The sequence below is a fragment of the Sturnus vulgaris genome, chromosome 3 (genome assembly GCF_052056855.1).
Source record: "Sturnus vulgaris isolate bStuVul1 chromosome 3, bStuVul1.hap1, whole genome shotgun sequence".
NCBI classification, from domain to species: domain Eukaryota; kingdom Metazoa; phylum Chordata; class Aves; order Passeriformes; family Sturnidae; genus Sturnus; species Sturnus vulgaris.
The window spans coordinates 8243330-8261555 of NC_142245.1; the positions used below are offsets into that span (position 1 = coordinate 8243330).

An 18226-nucleotide genomic window follows, 5' to 3' on the forward strand; every position below is an offset into this window, starting at 1 on the left:
AAAATGCTTCAGTAACAGAGACAAGGAATTGTACTACTGCACTGAAGTTGTCTGATCAGATTCTGTGTTTCTCTGCATGAAGGGGAACTTGGGAGTTTGTCTCTTGAGAAGGAGAATTTGTTTTGCTTCTTATCACCTTGCTCTGATTTTGATTGGTAATAAATTAATTTCCCCAAGCTGACTTTACCATGATGGTATTCGGTAAGTGATCTCTCCCTGTCCTTATTTCAACTCATGAACCTTTTGCTGTATTTCTTCACCCCTGTCCAGTTGTGGAGGGGAGTGTGGCTTTGGGGGCATCCAGCCAGGGTCACATTTCTAAGCTAGTAAAAGAAGACCTCAGGAGTTCTTCCTGACTGAGACACAGACTGATATCAGGCTGGGATGGAGGTATCTTTGGGAAGCCAGATGCTACTGGCTCTGTGAAGCCGCTAAATACAGTGCAGATGTAGCTGAAAAGCTGCTCTTTGCTTGGGTTCCTCCTTAATGAGTGCTTCCCTGGGCTTCCCCATTCCGTAAATATTTATCACATATGTAGTGCAAAGTTTCTCCTGTGCTTGAAGGTGCTTTTATAGTCCTACTCAGGCTTTTCAAAGCAATGATCTCTCTTCCTTGCCCCTGGAAGTCATCAGTGGAAGGGGGTCTATCCTGGAGTAGCTGGATGTTAGCACTCAGCTGATGCTGCAGGAGGCAGCAGAGTGATTATTGAATAGTCACCCTGTGAAACAAAGGTTCACTCGGGATGGCTGTCTCCACTTCACTGAGCTCCTATCTGAAACATATTTGCTTGTAAATTGTCTCTAGTTGGGCCCCAGAATTTTCAAGGAAAGACTATGCTAACAGGTCTGTGTGGCATTGGGTAGCCAGCATGGGAGCCATGGCATAGGACAACATTTCAGCAAATGGATAGCATTCCTTCTTAGTCCCTCAAGAGCATGACTCCAGAATTCAGTAATGGGTATGATTGCAGTTTCACACAGTGGGGTTGTGTTCTTCCATTTTTCTGTGTATGGCTGCAGGGGATACACTGAGTGCTGCAAAACAGGGGCTCTGGCTTATTACAGGCATGCAGATCAGAGATTCTTATTTCCCTGGGGCAGTTGTTTTAGTGCAAAGCTGTAGTGGAAATTCCTCAAGTTCCATTCTTTTCTGAAAGAGATAAATGCCTTGTTTAGACTCACCTGTGCCATTTTGCCCAGGGACCGCTTTTACCGTCTGCTTCTTGCTCAGGTGCTGGTCTTAAGCCATTTCCTTCTCACAATCAGATTTGGAAGCATAGGCTGATCTTGCAGAGATCCTCATCTGCTTCACTGCCCCGCTCACCTCCCTTTAGTATTATTCTGGCTCTGTGCAAAGGTGCTGAAATGGCAATAGAAAGTATATGGGTTGAATGAAAGTACAGGATTAAGCAAAGGGAAAGAGGAAATTAAGCTGTCAGGTTGAGGAGAGATCAGAAGTCCTGTGCAGAAGGGGTTATGTTGTTTAATCATTAAGTTTTGGTTAATTTCGTCATTATTTTGAAGCTCGGGAACCATGGGAACAATCCCTGATGTAACTTTGGGGCTGGAAGGGTATAGGAAAATGGATAGCAATGCCATCTCCATTGATGCAGAGAATATTCTGCATGTGTGTGAGCTCTTTAGGAGCTGCTGTGAACTGGCAACAGAAAGACACATTTCAGGGAATCCTCTGTGCCTAGTGGCAGGGAGGAGAAAAAAAGAATTATGCTGGTGGTGTTTAAATGAGAAGCTGTGCTCCCAGGATGCTGCTTAGTGATAGGCCAGACTTGCTGCTGTAAAAAGATGCAGATTTTTCCTACAGTTTTTGCCATAGCAGGTTTGAAATGAGCTGAGCAGGAGGCTGTGGGCAGGATGCTTTTGTTCCGTGTGCCTGGGTAGAGCTCAGGGTGGGTGCAGCGCCTGGAGTGCTGCAGGGGATGCTCCATAGGTGTGTTGAGGATGTAGGACTTAGCAGCGCTGCCTGACATTACCCTGTTCTGAATGCTGGGCCTTTCTCTCTGCAGTGATGTGGTTTGGATTAATGCCAGGATTGTGGGGGTCATTGTGGAGTTTTCCCTGGATTTGTGTGCAGTTATTTGGTCCCTGCCTTTACATTCACATGCTGCTCTCGATGTTTCCTGGCTTCTTCTCTGTAATATCTGGCATGTACCACACCACATTGATTGAGCCCAGTTGAAGCGTTCCTAAGGCCTTGCAGCTCAGACTCCTATCACCTGTGGGGCATCTGGCACTGAATTTAAATTAGATCTCTGTCTTAATTCAGGCCTCATTTTTCTTCTTTCTCTGGATTACTTCACTGAGCTCACTGGTGTGCAACTGATGAGGCTGCAGCATAAAAAATAGTGAGTCATAGCCCCTTAGAAGCAGACTGCAAGTATAAAATACAGCACACATTATCATCCGCAACATTTTTTGAAACAAAACAAGACAGGCCAGTGATTCAGCATCAGTGTGGGTTGCAGTACACGAAGGCTTGTCCTGGAGCCCTCCTGCATCTGATTTCTTCCTTCATTTTATGAATTTTAACAGCCTCCCACCCCACTGCACTCCCTTCTTTGTGTTGTGTGCTGTAGATTCCATAGTAGCTGGGCCTCATATGCATGCACATCTCTATGCCTGTGAAATTTCCTCCCAGACAGATGGAATCGTGTCAGGATGAGCCGTGCTGCTGCCTTTCCATCAGGCATCCATGGTAAGAGTTTCTCTGTAAAGGGTGGCAGGCAGCTGGTTATTTACTGCTGCAATAAGCACTGGCAAGCAAATGACAATATTTTCTGCGTGTGCTGCTAGCTGTTCTTTTCAGCCTGCCGAGGTATTCCTGGCTATGCTCTATGCGCACTCTGGGTAGAGGTGGAAGCAAGTGAAGGCTTGAGTTTTGCAAGTTCACTGTGTTTTATAAATGTAGCACTGCCTATGTCAGAGAGGTTATCTTACTCCAAAAGTTATTTGGGTTTGTGAAGAAGGTAAACCCTTAGCATTCCTACCTTCCATAAGTGCCTACAGACTGATATATACAGCTGTAACTATTAAATGATGCATGTTAGTACTAATGGACGTCCCAGCTTTTTACAGGCTGCAGTGCCTAACAGGAAAAATTTGGGGGATTTGTGTGTGTTATTTTTTTTGTTGTTGTTGGGTTTTTTTAGTTAGTTTGTTTGTTGAGGTTTTTGATTTCTTAATCTGGAAGTAGGAGACAAAAAGAACCAGAAAGACATGGGAAACATGGGAAAACAGACAAGAATATTATAATACCTTCTAGATGAATGGAGGCTTTGGCACTGTCATAGTGGTCTGTTTTAATATGTGTTTTTGTGTGTCAAAGAATGATGAAGAATGAACCTTTTCTTTTTTCTATTTTTAAAATTAAATTTAAACCAGTAATGATCTTAAGAGGAATCTGAATGTTAGTTCTGTGTCTGTTGGACAAAAAAGAAAGGCAGTATAATCAAAATTAGTCACTTCTTACACAGCAGATAATTAGATTAAAAATTAAATTAGTTAATTTTATAATTAGATTATAAAAGTTTAGCAGGAAATCATTGAGGCAAAGAGTTTAGCAGTGAAAGAAAGAGGACTATGCACTGATTTAGGTAATAAGAGCAAGCTCAGTCAGTAGTTCTTGCTGATACAAATGTTGCTGAGGTATTGAATACCTCTGATGGTGTTTCAAGGCTTTTTATTAATTGGAGTGTCAGATCACACACATATCCCCACCGCAGCGTTGCCACCTAGAGCAGACCACAAATGGAGGGGACATACCAGACTAGAAACTGATCTAATCCTGCCTGGCACCTCCTTCCTTTCCTCTTTAGAAAAGAGTGTTCCTGTTCTGCAGGTGGCAAAGCTGATATCAGTGCTGTTGTAGATACAGCTCTTGCCTTCACTAGACTGTACCTCTTAAGCCCTGTTACTTGAAAATAAAACCTTGGATAAGATTCCCAGAATCATGAGCAGGAGGGGTTCGTTGGGCTAGAAAAGCAGGCAAGGCAGAGTTGAAGGAGGGGACAAACTCTTTTGGGGTCTACAGTGTAGGTTGTATTTGTGTATGTGTAAATTTTACAGTGGTATTTTACTTTATTAGTGAATAACCCACACATAGATAAACCAAAAATGCAGTAACTTGTACAGACCTAAGGAATACTCATACTTAATACGCTAACCCAATGCCTAGCCCAAGTCCTTCTGTACTATTCATAATACAAACTTATTTTGAATTCAGTTATTTAAGCAGTTATTGTCTATTAAGTTTGCAAAGAAATGCATCATCTCTACTTCTGGTCATGGTGTTGCACAGGTGGGATGCGTTTCATGATATCTTGCCATTCAGTAGCAATTTTTTGAAAGGGTGAACATTCTGCTGAAGTGCTGAATTGAAGCAGAACCTGATTTACAGAGCTACCATCTGCAATCCCAGCTGAATTTAACATTGCTCTACGTTGCTTCTTCTCTGGATGTCTAATGAGGTTATTTCTAGGTTAATTTTTCTCCTGATGCAATCTTAATTAAAATATAATGAAGGCAGCAGAAGTTGCAAAATAAAATAACTTGAGAAGATCCATTTCGTGCTGCACCAGTGCTTTGTGGTAGGATGTTTGTTACAGCTGCTAATTATTATTTTGTATGAGGCACTTGCCCAGTGGCATTTGTGTGTGTCTGTGTGTGAATCATCTGCAGAGCCTGTGACAGCATTCCAGAAGTGAAGTTAGCTCCAGTGGCTGAGACACTGAATTTGTGCCAGTGGGTTTCGTGCTTGGGTTGGATTGAGTGGAAGGAAATTTTAGGATTCTTAAGCCCAGCAATCTTGGAATATAAAGGGAAGGAAATATGTTTGCATTGTTAAGAAATCACCTAGTGCTATTAGCTTTCAACAACCTGCTGATAGTTAATGGAGACAGTGATTTACTTCTGATTTAACTCTAGCTGGGATTTTTTTGATTTTGAAGAATCATTCTTTTGCAGAAGATTAAAGCAAAAATGAGGTTGATGGTTGGATGTGATATTCAGAATAAAACCATCATGCTCCATAATTAGCAACAGTGTGCTGTAAAGCCACCAGGGTGAGTTAGACTGTGTGGTGAAAGAGGGTGATCATGTGTTGTTGGTAAATGAGATTCTTCGTGCTGAAAACAAAACGCTGGGTTTGCCTGTGCTATTCCCACACACGGCACAAAACAATCATGTAAATTCTTCAGGACTTCTCTTTTATTAACAATACCTGGCAGTGAAATATTTGTAGATGAACCTTTGCTTATGGATTGATTGCTATCTCTACAGCTGCTGAAGAGTTAGAATGCGGGGATATAAAACCTAATGGTATCTTTCAGGCAATAATCTGTCTTTAAAAAGTGCATGTGGCTGGTTTAAATACTTCAGTCTAATAACCTGCTTTGTTACATCTTTTGCCAAAATCGTTTTCCCTCTATCACAGAACAAAGTCACTGTGCCATTTCTAGATGCCAATGCCCAGCTGTGTGTTGAAGTGTGGAAGCCTTTGCTTTCTGCAGTTATACTGATGGTTTCCCCTCTCTTGATCCTCCTGTTAAGGAAACAAACAAACCAGTTTAACCACTTCTTAATATGATTTCAGAAGGAAATCCTTCAGAGATCTGACAGGAGTCTCTCACCTCTTGACTGTAACCGGAATTTGCCTTTCCAAAGTGGTACTAAATGAATGTGTAGGGATCAAACTGAGCCGAATGCTCTTACAGCAAATCCATGGAAAGAAACACATTATTTCATGGCTCTCCTATTGGAGTTAGAGCCAACTTTGGCCTCCTCAGAAATATTACAATTCTGTGTGCCGCAGGATTCTGCTCATCTCAGTTCCTGTGAGATGGAGCAAGAGTGATCTCAAAGGAGTGGAGTGGTCAAATTTGAGGGAAGCCAGGAGACTTTCTTTGGTTTAGCAGCCTCAGTAAAGGTATTTACTTGAACCTTCCAAGCTTTTTGAAGCCCTGCCAGGCAATAGCTGGGCCTTCATTTCTCCTCACCTCTCAAACAGACCTCTGTAGCTTTTCTCAGCCAGTATTAGCTTGCTGCAGCAATCTTGTTCCCTCACTTGATTATTGCATGAGAAAGCAGGCTTCACTGCTGTTTTAGAAGCTATTACATCTGGTAATGTGTCTTGGGTTTTCCTTTTGCAAAACACTTTTGATTGCCAATTTGAAAACAGTTATTTCTGGGACCAGTGTGTTCCTGTGGATTTTACTTTTCTTCAGGACACTAGAGTATCCCTGATTGCTCTTGCTACAGTGACAAATGAAGCCACAGAAATGACTATATTGATTTAACTCTTGGTTTGTCTTTTCCTATAACACTTTGCCCCAAACTATCCTTGTTCTCCCTCTGTGAGTGTTTGTGGGAACATCTCTGGTCTCATTAATATTCATATGAGTATTCCCTAAAGCTCAGTGCAGTCTTTAAAACCTGTCCCTGTCCAAAATGTGCTTTGGTGCACATTAAGTCCTGCTTAAAGGCAAAATACTAAGACAAAGACAGTGCAGTAAACCACCTGTTACACCTTAGCTATACCTTAGTACTAAGAGATCTCTTGGGGACAGCATGTGCATCCAAAGGAGCTGCAATTTGCATGGCTTCTTACCCTCTGGATAGTTCCTGAAATCCTACTGCTCAGGGCCCATCCACTTGATGCAGAGGTTATAGTTCATTCAGGAGATTAATTGGAATAAATAAAACCTAAGGCACTTTTTCTGTCTCTGCAGAGCTCCAGACTCTAATGCACTGCAGATGAGGGCTGCTGGAGCAGTGTGGGGATGGATGCTTAGGAAAGAGTTGAAGCTTTTCTCTGGTCAGCAGTGATCTGGGAAACAGCATTGGGAAAGTTAATATGGAGATGTTGGCATCTCTTGCTAAACACCTTTTCAAGTCTGTGGATTTAGATGATTTCAGAATATTGTTACCTAGATGTTCTCCTCTTGGGGTAATATTGCAGAATGAAACAGCACATTAGCTGTAAGAGAGTATTTTATTAAAATACTTCTTAGCTTGTTTCCTGGCAAGAAACTTTTCAAATATTCTCCCTTTCATATGTGCTCAGTAATCTGTTCATCTTTTTCATAATATTTTTAATATTTTTACAAAACTGGGGAGTGTTTAGGGTTTTTTTAAGGGAAATTAAATTCTGCTTTCAGTTAGGGGCATTTCATTAGACTTAGTCTATAGCATGTGTCTCTACCATCAGTATCAGCCTGATACTGGGCTATAATTGACTTTTGCGTTCTGTCTGAGCAGAGTTCACCTCAAAACCTAAGATCTGAAGGAAAAAGTAATTTGTACAGATGCTCTTCATAAAACAAAGACAGATTAAATCTGAAGCTGTCACAGAATTGCTTTTACAGATGCATCTGCTGCAAAATAATTACCTTTCTTGAGCCCAGTAAGTTAATCAGTGTATTCTGTTTGTGTCTGCAGTGAAAACAATTAAAACCTCATTTCCTGTTTTTTAGGTAAACCTACAGATGACTGATTTTTAGGGGCAATTAGATTTATTTTGATGTGTATCACAGTCCAAAGTGTTCCTGTTCGACAACTGTAGCTGTCTGTAATATAATTTACTTGTTGCCAGCATGTAATTTATTTTCAGTCACTTTTTTCCTTGGGATGGTTTTTGCTAAAGAGTTCAAAATTCTTTTGTCACCTCTCATGGAAATTGCATTTGAAAAGCTTAGGGCTTTTTGTACAAGCATAAGAAATGGCATTATTTGTATTTATTTCAAGTTTCCTTTAAATTAATTTTTTTGCAACATGACGAATTCTCTACTGTAGTTGGGAAAATAAGCACTGATCACTAATGGGCAGTGTGTGCACCAAGTGCATGTAGGTAGAGAGGGGCCCTGCTGAGATGGGCAGTGGGTGTTAGAAAGCAGCCACTGACACTGGATCCTAACTCCTCTCTGCAAGGTAGCAAATGATGCTTTTCTCCCTGCTTTGCACCATCCCTGCTCCACCAGGACAGACCACTCATTTGCTGGCTTCAGATTGACTCTGCTGCCTGTAATGTCTGGTTTGTTGACCATGAGCAGATTTAAAGAACTTTTCCTGTGCCTTCTTTTCCTCATGGCTTGGCAAGAGCATAAATTGTAGAGCCAAAGGTTGGGAAGAAAAAAGCTCCAAACCTTCAAAAAAAAACCTCAAGATTTTTTAAACTCTGTAGTACATGGTAGTGATAGTAGACTCTTAAAAAAGAAGTGACAAGACAACACCCCATGATTAACCTTGCATGCCTTCTTTAGTATATCTTCACTTTGTTCTTTGTACTCTGCTTGTGGCTTAGATTTTGGCATTAGATCACAAGTGCTATGTCACTAAAATATACTTTTTGTCTCCACCTCTATGTGAATACCTTAATCTCTGAACTGTGTCAGTGCTGTACTGCAGCAGACTGGCCTTTACTTTTTTTTGTTATAAACAGTGGCAGTAGCTGCAGAGAGGGCACTAAGCCTCTGTGCAGGCAGGCAGATATATTTGTTTTATTTTAATTCTCAGTAGACCTTTATTTTATCCTTATTCAATTGCTTACTCAAGGGCACCAGGGTTTTTTTTGTGTGTGTGTGTCCTTAATGCATTAAACATTTTTCCAGCCCCAGGAAGCATCAGATATATTTTCCTTTGTCTTAAGAGTCACGACTAAACTTCAGTGGTGAATATGGCCAAGGGAAGTGGAACAACGGGGAAATGGGAAGTGGATTTGTTTGTAGAGTGGAGGGAATAAAAAACTCCTGTGCTATAAACATAGAGGTTTTAAAACCTCAAAGCTGAGAGATCTCCTGAATGTCAATTTTATTTTCTAACAGCTGTCCCTGGCTGTTTAATTAATGGGAAATGCACATTGGTACGTTTTTTGTAATTTAATAATGTTCAAGTCCAAATCACTTTTGAATATGAACATTTTCTGGCACACTCTTGTATGTGCAGCTACACCTTCTTTAAGAGGCTCAGGTATCTATATTCTGTGCAGAAGTGTCCTCTTGCAAAGGTGCTGAGGCTTTCAAATTGCTTGTGAGGAAATGAAAGAGATTAAGTTAGCAGGTTGTCAAGGTAGTGGAATACAAATTAACTACTTAAATCCTCACATTGCCCACATGTGATCTAAAAAAACCCTGTTAAGTAGCCTTTGAAGACAAATCCCAAAACTTGAGCTGAAAATGTTCACTGAAGCCTTTCTTTCAGAATTCCATTTTATTTAGAAATAAAGCAGATGTATTTGCTACAATCACAGAATCCAATCTGTTGGAATTATGTACTCTTTAGGCCTTTTAAAGCAAAATTCTTGAGCTGATCATTAAGTTCTTGGGATTTAAAAAAAGCTAAAAGAAAATTACCCCAGGGTGTGATCTGCTAAATTATGTGGGCTGTCAAATCCCACCCACCAACAGTGTCAAATAAGAACCAGGAAACAGGAAATGACCCAATTACATTGGTTGCTTCACATTTTAAAAAATAACTGTGCAGTTTTGGGAATCTGATCAATAAACTGCAAAGTCTGAACTTGCTGGTGTTTCCTCATATCTGCTTCTGTAGTCTTTCTAGCCCCTACTCAGAGAACAAATTCTAAACAAACATGAGCATTATTCATCTCCCTGCTCTGCAAAAGTCATACAAAGACTCCCACGTCATACTGAAAAATAGCTGGAGAATGGTTCTTTACGATTTGTAAATGATCAAAATATTTATACCTGCAAATATCAGATGAGTTAAAAGTTTTTAAAAGTTTTTTCTCTTTCCTTCCCTTACTACTTGTGTGATTATTTTTGAATGAAGTAGGTATCTCCAGTTAGGCAGCCTTAGGGTGTAAGGTGGGTGAAAAATGTTTCATTTAATAAAGGAACAGTGTAGTTGCCCTAACTAGCTCTGGTTTATCTGTCCTTTTATTCACCTTATTTTGCAGGAATTAATTAATTTTTCTATTCACAGGTATTTGGTTGCAGTAACTGTCAATAACCTCAGTTCGTAAGTAGTTGAAGGAGTTGCTAAAAAGCTCCAAGTGCGTGCTTCACACACAGCCCCAGGCTCTTTCCTGATGAACTGTGTGCAGCCTCCTAGGAGAGCCATCCTAGGTGCTGTGTGATAGTGATATGGGATGGACAACATAAGTTTTGGTTTATTTTGTTTGCTTTGTAAACAGGATTTCGGCTCTCACTTGCCTTCATAGTTTACCCAGAGTTGTGTCTGCAGTGAATTTGGGTGAAATGTTTGATTTGGAGCAGAATCCTTGGGTGCATCCAGATTTGCTCATGGCTAAGAAGTTTTCATGAAAAGCAGGACTAATAGGCTGTGGAGCCAGGAAAAAGGATGTAAACAAGTTTGGAGTGACTGAAACCTTTTGCCGTTTGCCCTTTGAGGGCCAAGCTGGCAAACGCCTGTAATACCAAGCCTTCCTCGTGACTGGCTAGGAGGAAGATGGGGATGAAGACTTGCTTGCTCAGTGCTTTTTCTTCTTTATAGCTTTTAAAGTCATACTCCTTGTCAAGGACCTTCTCCCTTCTGCTCTGTACTTCAGGTTTTCTCAGTCCATTCAGAAGCGCAGAGAGTATCACAGCCATGGCACCTCCTAGAAAAAGTTGGGTAGGCCAAGTGCAGCCCTGGGGCCTGAAGATTCACTCCCAATATCCTTCTTACATTATGGCCATTTCCAATTTCAGTTTTTAGTTGCTTGGTTTATTAGCCACAGAGCCATTCCTGCTGAAAGCTGGTTGATTAAATGGCAAAATAATTCTGTTCAAACCCCAATTTTCTCTCAGGCCAGTTCTGATGGAAGAGATTTTCCATGATTCCCAAAACAGCATGTAGATAATTAAGCAAAAGCCTTTGTGGTTCTCAAGCCTCCAGCCTTTGTGAATGATCTATAAATGTGCCTATTGCTCTAGTCCAGTTTCTGTTCATTACTTGATTTTAGTAATATTGCAGCAAAACTAGATGGCTCAAATATCTATTCAATATATACCTTTAAAGTAGCAAGCCAAAATATCACAGACTAGTGATGAGAAAATGTCTCCCAAGTTATTAAACTTTTATATCTTGTTTGCTTTTCGTTGTAGTGTGTACAGTTTGTGTTTTCTGTCTATTGAAAATTTCCTTGATGACTGTTTGATGTATCTGGCACTGATTTTTTCAGTGTCAGGCTATTTCATTTATTAGCTTGTGGAAAGGTGATAGGTGGAGATTGGTATCTTGCTTCCATTCTTATTTTTACGTCTGTTTTTTCAATTCTAATCGATGTCTGGCACACAAGCTTTCACTGGCAGTGCAGAAGAAGAAAGCCCCAGGCTGTGTGATCTCATAGCCCCCATGGATGGAGAAGATGTGGGTGGGTCTGCTCTTTTCTGTGCCGAGGCACTGAAGGCTGGTACATCTCTGCCCAGCAACATCAGGCCTGCAGAGAGACTGGGAAAATGCCTCATTCTGCCTTCAGATTTTCACCAGAATATCAGTAGTTTTCTTTACCTTTGTACCTGCTGTTTCCCTGTGCTTTTTAGATTATTTCTTTGTTGCTTTTGTTTTTCTATTCCTGCTTCTAAAATAAGAGCAAGCCTTTCTCTTGAGAGGAATGTTGAATTTGTCTTTACAAATGAGTTGTGGATCAGCTATAGATAAGGCTAGCACTGAGATATAAAAGAAACAATGGGATGGATTCCACTAATTGATGAATGGAAAGAAATATTTGCCTTTACAAACAAACTGTAGGGCTGCTGATAAATGAAATTGGATATCGAAAGATGAAAGAAGCAACGGGGGGAAACTATGAATTCTATAAGAATTAAAAATTAAAAGGGAGGGTTATACATTAAAGGGGAATTTCAGGTATCAGGCGTTCCGGGAAGTCTGTGCCTCTCAAGTACCTAAGCCAGTGGGGAAAGAGAGAGGGAAATGCGGCTGGGAAAATAGGATAAAAAGGAGGCTGCGTCCTCCAAAAATTTGAGAGATCCCAGGGGAATGTCCCATGGCCTCTCCCTTTATTCGAATAAAGCAAAAAGGACTCCTCTGTCTCCTTTTTGGACATAAACCTCTGGTGTTTGTGGATTAATTTTCCTGACACTCTGTTTGTCTGACGTGCAGCATATTTTCAGGATTGTGATAGACAAGAAGCAGGGTTTCAATGCCATCTTATTGCAAGTAAATTCAGGGAACCATCTCTGCAAATGCTCCTTTGCGAAAGATCAATCCTGACTGGAGGTAAAGACCTTTGATCTGAAGAGGTACAGACTGCACACATTCAGCTGTTTCACTCCCATCTAGAGGGAGTCAGCCCATCTGTAAGCATCTCTTGCAGTATTCTCACACTCGTGAGAGTGAAAGATCAGGATCTTAAAATCTGATAACCACAAGGTACCCTCTTGTTGTTCTGCTGTTGAACTTGCATTGATCTGCTCCTAAAGCATTAGTAAAGTTAAAGCTTACATGGCGCTGTTTTCCACAGAGCTAAAATCTCTATGGCTTCTTTTTAATTTGGTAAGAGTATCTGTGTGTTCAGCACTCCTGAAAATCAATGCACCAATCTCAGATCTGAAACTAATTGTAAGTTGGTACAAAGTTGAACAAATTCACACAAATGCCCCTAGGAGACATACAAGTCTGTAGGTTGGAGGGGTAAAAAATTTGAGAGGAAGTTGTATTTAACTGAGTTTTCACCTTCCTCTGTCATGACTCAGTTTCCTACCTCTTTATTTTTGGAGTGTTTTCCTTTCCCCACAGCAGCTGTTTTACAATAGATCATTTGTGGTGCTCAGGCATCAACTCCACATCAGGATTCAGGTCTCCGAGTGCAGGACTTCCCATGAAGATGAGTAATGACAGTATTATAGGTCATAACTCTTTCGTTCGCAAAAGTATTTTAATTGCAAGTAGTATAATTTTTCCTACAAGTCAATAGGGATGCTTGAAAAATACCTTGCTTTGCAGTATTTTCTTGGTCCAGAAACTGCATTTCTGCCTGTGATTGTCAAGTCACTGGTGTCCACTGGTGTGCAGAGCTGGTTGGAAGCAGGGCTGAAATGCCTATGAATCTCTTCAGTGTAACCTCTGTGTGTGTTTGTGGGTGTTAAGATTAATGAGTTGGACTTTCAAGTGCTATAATGGCAAGGGAAGGCAAAGTATACTGAACAGCCCCTCACCCCATTTCCTTTTCCAAGTTCACACAATCTGTAAATAAATATTTTGCTGAATTTTATATAACATGTCCGTCTTCTAGTCTGTTCTTATTATTAAAGAAATATTGTCATGTCAGGCTCTTCCCCTTGTATTTTAGCTGTATGAATAGCATAATTTCCTGTTTTTCCAGGCAAATTGTCATAAACATCACTCTCCAAGGAGATGCAGAAGGTAGAATTTTTGTAAACTGATGCTGAGATTTGAGCAGTTTATCTCCAGTGAGAGCTGTCTGCTTATTCTCGCCAAAGGTATTAACTAAAGATTATTGGTCCTCTTGATTGCTGAAAATGTGTAACTGAATGAGATACAAAGTATTTAGTATATAAAGGAAGGATATTGCTTTGGGATTTCTTTTCAATAATTGCAAATAGAGAGATACTTCCTCAATAATACTTGTAATCTAGGACTGTTTCCTTTCATTGCCAGTGGCCATTACTGAATATTTAAGAATAAGTGGCAGTTTTCCTCTTTTTATATCAGCTCCATCCTCAAAATGTTGTTTACAGCATTCAATGTGCTGCCTGTTCAGCCCCATTCTTGTAAAAGTTCACTTTCTTTCCTTTGTGAGCCTTGTCAGAAACAGGAAGGGTTTCTCCCTGCTTGTCTTTTACCTTAGAGCCATGAAGAACACTGTCTTCTGACCCTCCTCCTCTCTAGGAGAGGTATTCTTGGATAACTCAGGTTCCCAAGCGTCTTTCTCAGTTTTTGGCTGAAGAGGTGGGCGTAGAAAACTCTACAGAATTAGCTGGGGAAAGAAATGAGAATAGACAAGACTGGAATTGACAATTTCTAGGTTAGAAAAAAAAATTGAAATAACTATAATTTGCTTCATCTGTGCAATGTAACTAAAGTGAGAAAGCTTCTTCAGGCACCATAGAACACAATTCCTCCATAAAATTTTTACAAATACTGAAGAGTGAAAATCAGGTAGGCAGGGTTGTTTCTCACCTGTTGCAAGCACCAGAATTTTATTCTGAAATAGGATGAGCTTAAAGACAAGTACATCTGGGACTAAATTAGAGCCTTCCGTATATAAAAAAAACAATACTGCAAGTCACAGATTAAAAGGAGGAAAAAATCATCATTTTACTAAAAAATCCTCCTGCTCGCAAGAAGCCCGAAGTCAAATCTGATTCAAACAGTGATTCTTCCCTGTGGGCAGTGCAGTGCTGTGGTGATAAGGGACTTGACATGGGTGGACAGTTCTGATTTTCACCAACAGAGAAAGCAGAGGCTTGGCTTGGGGATGTTTGTGTTGGATCCTGTCTGTCAGAGTTCGAAAGCCCATTGAGATGTTTGGCTGTGGGGAAGGGGGGAAGGAGAGGGTGCTCCAGAGCAGCGTTGTCTGTGCACATGAGCTTGCACACTGCTGTTCTTACAGGCACTTTTCTGTGCTCTCCTAATGCCTAATTAGAAGCTGAGCAAGTAGCTCAAAAAGCTTTATCAGAGTTTCCTCTGGGAAATTGGTGCCTTTAGTGTTACAGACACTGCAAGTCAGGCTGAGTTCCCAAGATTTTGTATAGAACAGGAAAGCAGCAGATAATTGCAGTTTAATAAAGCCCCTTGATGCTTTCATCTGCTGGATAATAACTTCAATTGACAGTTGATGTTTTCAGCTGTGTAAATTTTGAAAAATTATTATCTATATTTCAAAAGTTTACCCTAAATAATAGAATCTTTAACCTTAGATCTTAAGCAGTGTTTGAGACAAATAGGATGCCTTAGGATTTTTTACTGGCTCAAGAATCATAGAAGTTAAACCACTCCAAGTATACCTCTTTGAAGAGTTCTTAAATATGCTGTTTGTATTTTTAGAATGATTATGAGCTCCAAGGGAAGGAGTTACCTTGTGAAAATAAAATCTCAGGCACCCCAGTGTTTTGTTGCTGCCCATCCCTTCAAAGACACCTGCGATCTTTGCAATGTCAGAAGTCCCTGTATGTTGCACTTAGATCAGCTGTTCACAGAAGTTACGTCCAAAGCCCAGTGCTCTCGGGCCTGGCTGAGGATGTATTGTCCTTCTCAGGCTCTTGGGGCACAGCTATAAGTGATGGTGTTTCTGATCTTCTCCTGCTTCTGCCCATAACTATTGCCCTGGGCTGTGGGGCCTGGTTGCTTAGAAGCAGATCTGTGAGGTGGCAGTGGTGTTTATCTCTTGGCTTTCAGCAGATAAGGAGTGTTAATTTGTAGTTCATATTGTAGCTGACTTTCTCTGTGGTTTATTAAATGCAGTGTGTTTAACCAGTGTGTTTTCTGAAAGCTTTCATTGAGCTGAATTTTCCAGCTGTATTAAAAGCTCAGAGCAGCAGGCATCAGATGTGAGCTCTCGGAGCAGGGCAGGGTTTAATACCAGTGTGACATTTGGAAGGGTGCCTAGGGGAATGCCCTGTGCCTGCATATTGCATTTCAAGAGCACTTTAACATTTGCCTGCCTTTTTATTTTTCTTGAATTTCAGATTCCTGAGGGGGTTAGACCGAAAGGGAAGAGTTTTTATGCTTCCTTAAAATAACTACTTACACATATTGAAGCCCCACCTCCCAAACTTTTTACACCACAAATGTGCAGCAGAAAGAAGAAAAAAAGCAGAGCCTGACTCAGTACGGGGCCATACCCAATGCAATTCTTCCATCACTGTCTCCCTTTTCTACTCCAGTCCCCAAATTCCTCCCTTTTTGCTGCCTTTTGCTCATCCTCACTTTCTCCAGGTCTCCTGTCAGAGCAGCTGGCATTAGCAGAGCTCTCGGCCAGCACTCAGCAGTCAGACACAGCCACTTGTGCCTCTCCTGTGGACTGGGGGATGAAGAATATAGCTGGTTATGTCGTGTAAAGCAGAGTCTCACAGATCCCATCTTGTGAGCTGCAGCCTACTGCAGATGACAACAGGAGAAAGCTGGTTTGGCACCAGGGAGACAGCAAAGTAGCAAGGCTTATTATGTTCTTATTTTCACTTTCAGTTCACGATTTAAATACCCATGGAACAAATTTGCTTTGCTCATAACAGTCTTTTTTGAATGATAATGTCATTGGAAATTTCATTTTGCCTTTGCCCAAGAAGACAACAGTTGCTTTCTGCAATGCAGAGAAATTGTAATATCTACAATTATTCAATACTGTACACCAAAGGTTTTAGGAGCTGTCATTTGCTCAATGTGATAAGTATTTGTGCAGTATTTAGCAGATTGATACTTATTTTCTTGATACTCGTCTTTTTGGTGCTATTCCAATTTAAACGTGGTAATAAAAATCCTATAATTCAAATATATTTCAGCTCGTGTAAAGGAATGTGATCAGCATCTCACGCATGGGTATTTAACTGTTGTAATCAGAGGATATGTTCTTAATGCAAGCAAGGGCAATAGAATTTGATCCCCAAATGTCTAGATTTGCAATTTCTGAGTACTCAGGTGTGTGATTACTGGCAGGCTAAAGTGCTTTGTGAGAATGGGGTAGAAAGAGCTCCTGCCAAATTCTCCTAACATTTCTTCTTTCTTCCGTGAGCAGAGAGGAATTGCATTCCCATGATGATACATGCACTCCCACTGGAAAGCAGCCAGGTAGAAAGAAGAAACAAAACAACAAAATATGCTTTTCTATGCTTCAAGTGTCTTAAGTGCTCAATACACGTAGGGAGTTCAGCTGCTACGTGGGACCTGTTCTCACCTCCTGTACAGATGGATGCATCCCTGAACTCATGTGAATTGGCTTGGGTTTGGTGTCGGTTGGGAGCTCTTCTCTAGTCCAGCTAGTATCACCTCTCCTTGAGCTTCCCCATGCCATATGGACATGTCTGATGGAGAGGCAAGAAGGGATTTTCTAAGAGCAGGGTGAGGGCTGGAGCAACTCTTAGGGATGGCATCTGTGTTTACTTGTTATAGCACTTTGCGGCAACCACAGACCTTTTCTTGTGGATGATTGCAGCCACCCCAGGTAGATCCTGACAGGCTGGTGGGATAAGAGAAATAATGCAATCTGTGAGAACTTCACTGTGCTTGAACACGGTTATACAGAAGCTCAAACAGCTACATTTTCTGTAAGTGCAAATAATAATATTGCTGCATTGTTGCCTCACTGAAAGTGGCCCAGGTTCAAAGCAGGATTTGGTTATGTGTTTGTACCAGATGGAGCTTTTAAATTTTCATCAGTAGGTTTATAAACACAAAAATATCCTTTTATCTGCCCCCAGCTCTTTTACTAATTAGCTGCAAATGCTGAACTTCAGTTAGCCTGGAGTGGAGAAGCAGATGAAATAATACACATTCTTACTCATGATTATCCATCATGTGAAAATGAAATAGATATTAATAATGAATGTTCCAGGTTTTTCGGGCTTTTCTATTGGTGCATTTTCCCTCTTTAATACTTGGTAGTATAAATGAGTGAAAATAGCTAAAAAATAATGAGCCAGAATCTCTGGTGATGAAATTCTGTTGCCCACAAAGAGTGAGAGTTTTCAGCCTTGCTCATCTTTGCCTTGGCTCCTGTAGATATTGGGCCAAGCCAGCACAAGGGTCTGTGACAGATGTGTTTTTTAGTCGCCATGGAAGGATTTTACAAAGGCACTTGCAAAACTACATTTTTCCTGCTGCTGAGGTGGCCAGAGAGGTCTAGGCTTTGAAGCAACACTGCTGTATGTTACGAGAGAATCACAGCTTTCCTGAGGGGTGCAGGTGCATGGAGAGGCAAAGGGATGAGTTGAATGCTGTATTTGCCTCTAGCAGCATGTTTGCTGGCCTACAACATGTACTCTGTGTGTGCCCCAGCTGAGAAGCTCTTTCTGGACCCTGCAGGCATCCATCTACTGTGCCTGTTCCGTGTGGTTTATAAATCATTCAAGAGATTTGCATCTTTCTACAGCTGTACCAGCTCTTTAGAGGATATCGAGGAAGGATCTCTACCTTAACTGATAACTTTTAGGCAGGAAAATGTTTGGGTGTATTTTCAAACATCAGTCTTGGCACACAGTTTAGAATGTCGCTATAGCTATAGGAGTGGCGAAAGAAAACCCAGCGACACAGCTTCCTCAGAGGTAGAAGAAGCT

The 18226-nt window shown here is 40.9% G+C and overlaps 1 protein-coding gene across 4 annotated transcripts in view; it reads left to right on the forward strand.

The window, feature by feature from the left end:
* The window catches only part of CHGB (chromogranin B), a 64074-nt gene that overhangs the window by 22618 nt on the left and 23230 nt on the right, over positions 1-18226 (forward strand). The window contains exon 1 of one of the 4 annotated variants that reach the window (XM_014892643.2): positions 2430-2712. The exons of 2 other annotated variants lie outside the window; for them this stretch is intronic. Coding sequence is in view for 1 of the 2 variants with exons in the window: in XM_088160897.1 (XP_088017023.1) it covers positions 2676-2712 (37 nt within the window). In the remaining variant the exon portion in view is untranslated. Of the gene's footprint in view, positions 1-2429; positions 2713-18226 lie in introns of those variants that run through there. One more of the 4 variants, XM_088160897.1, reaches the window with a different exon arrangement.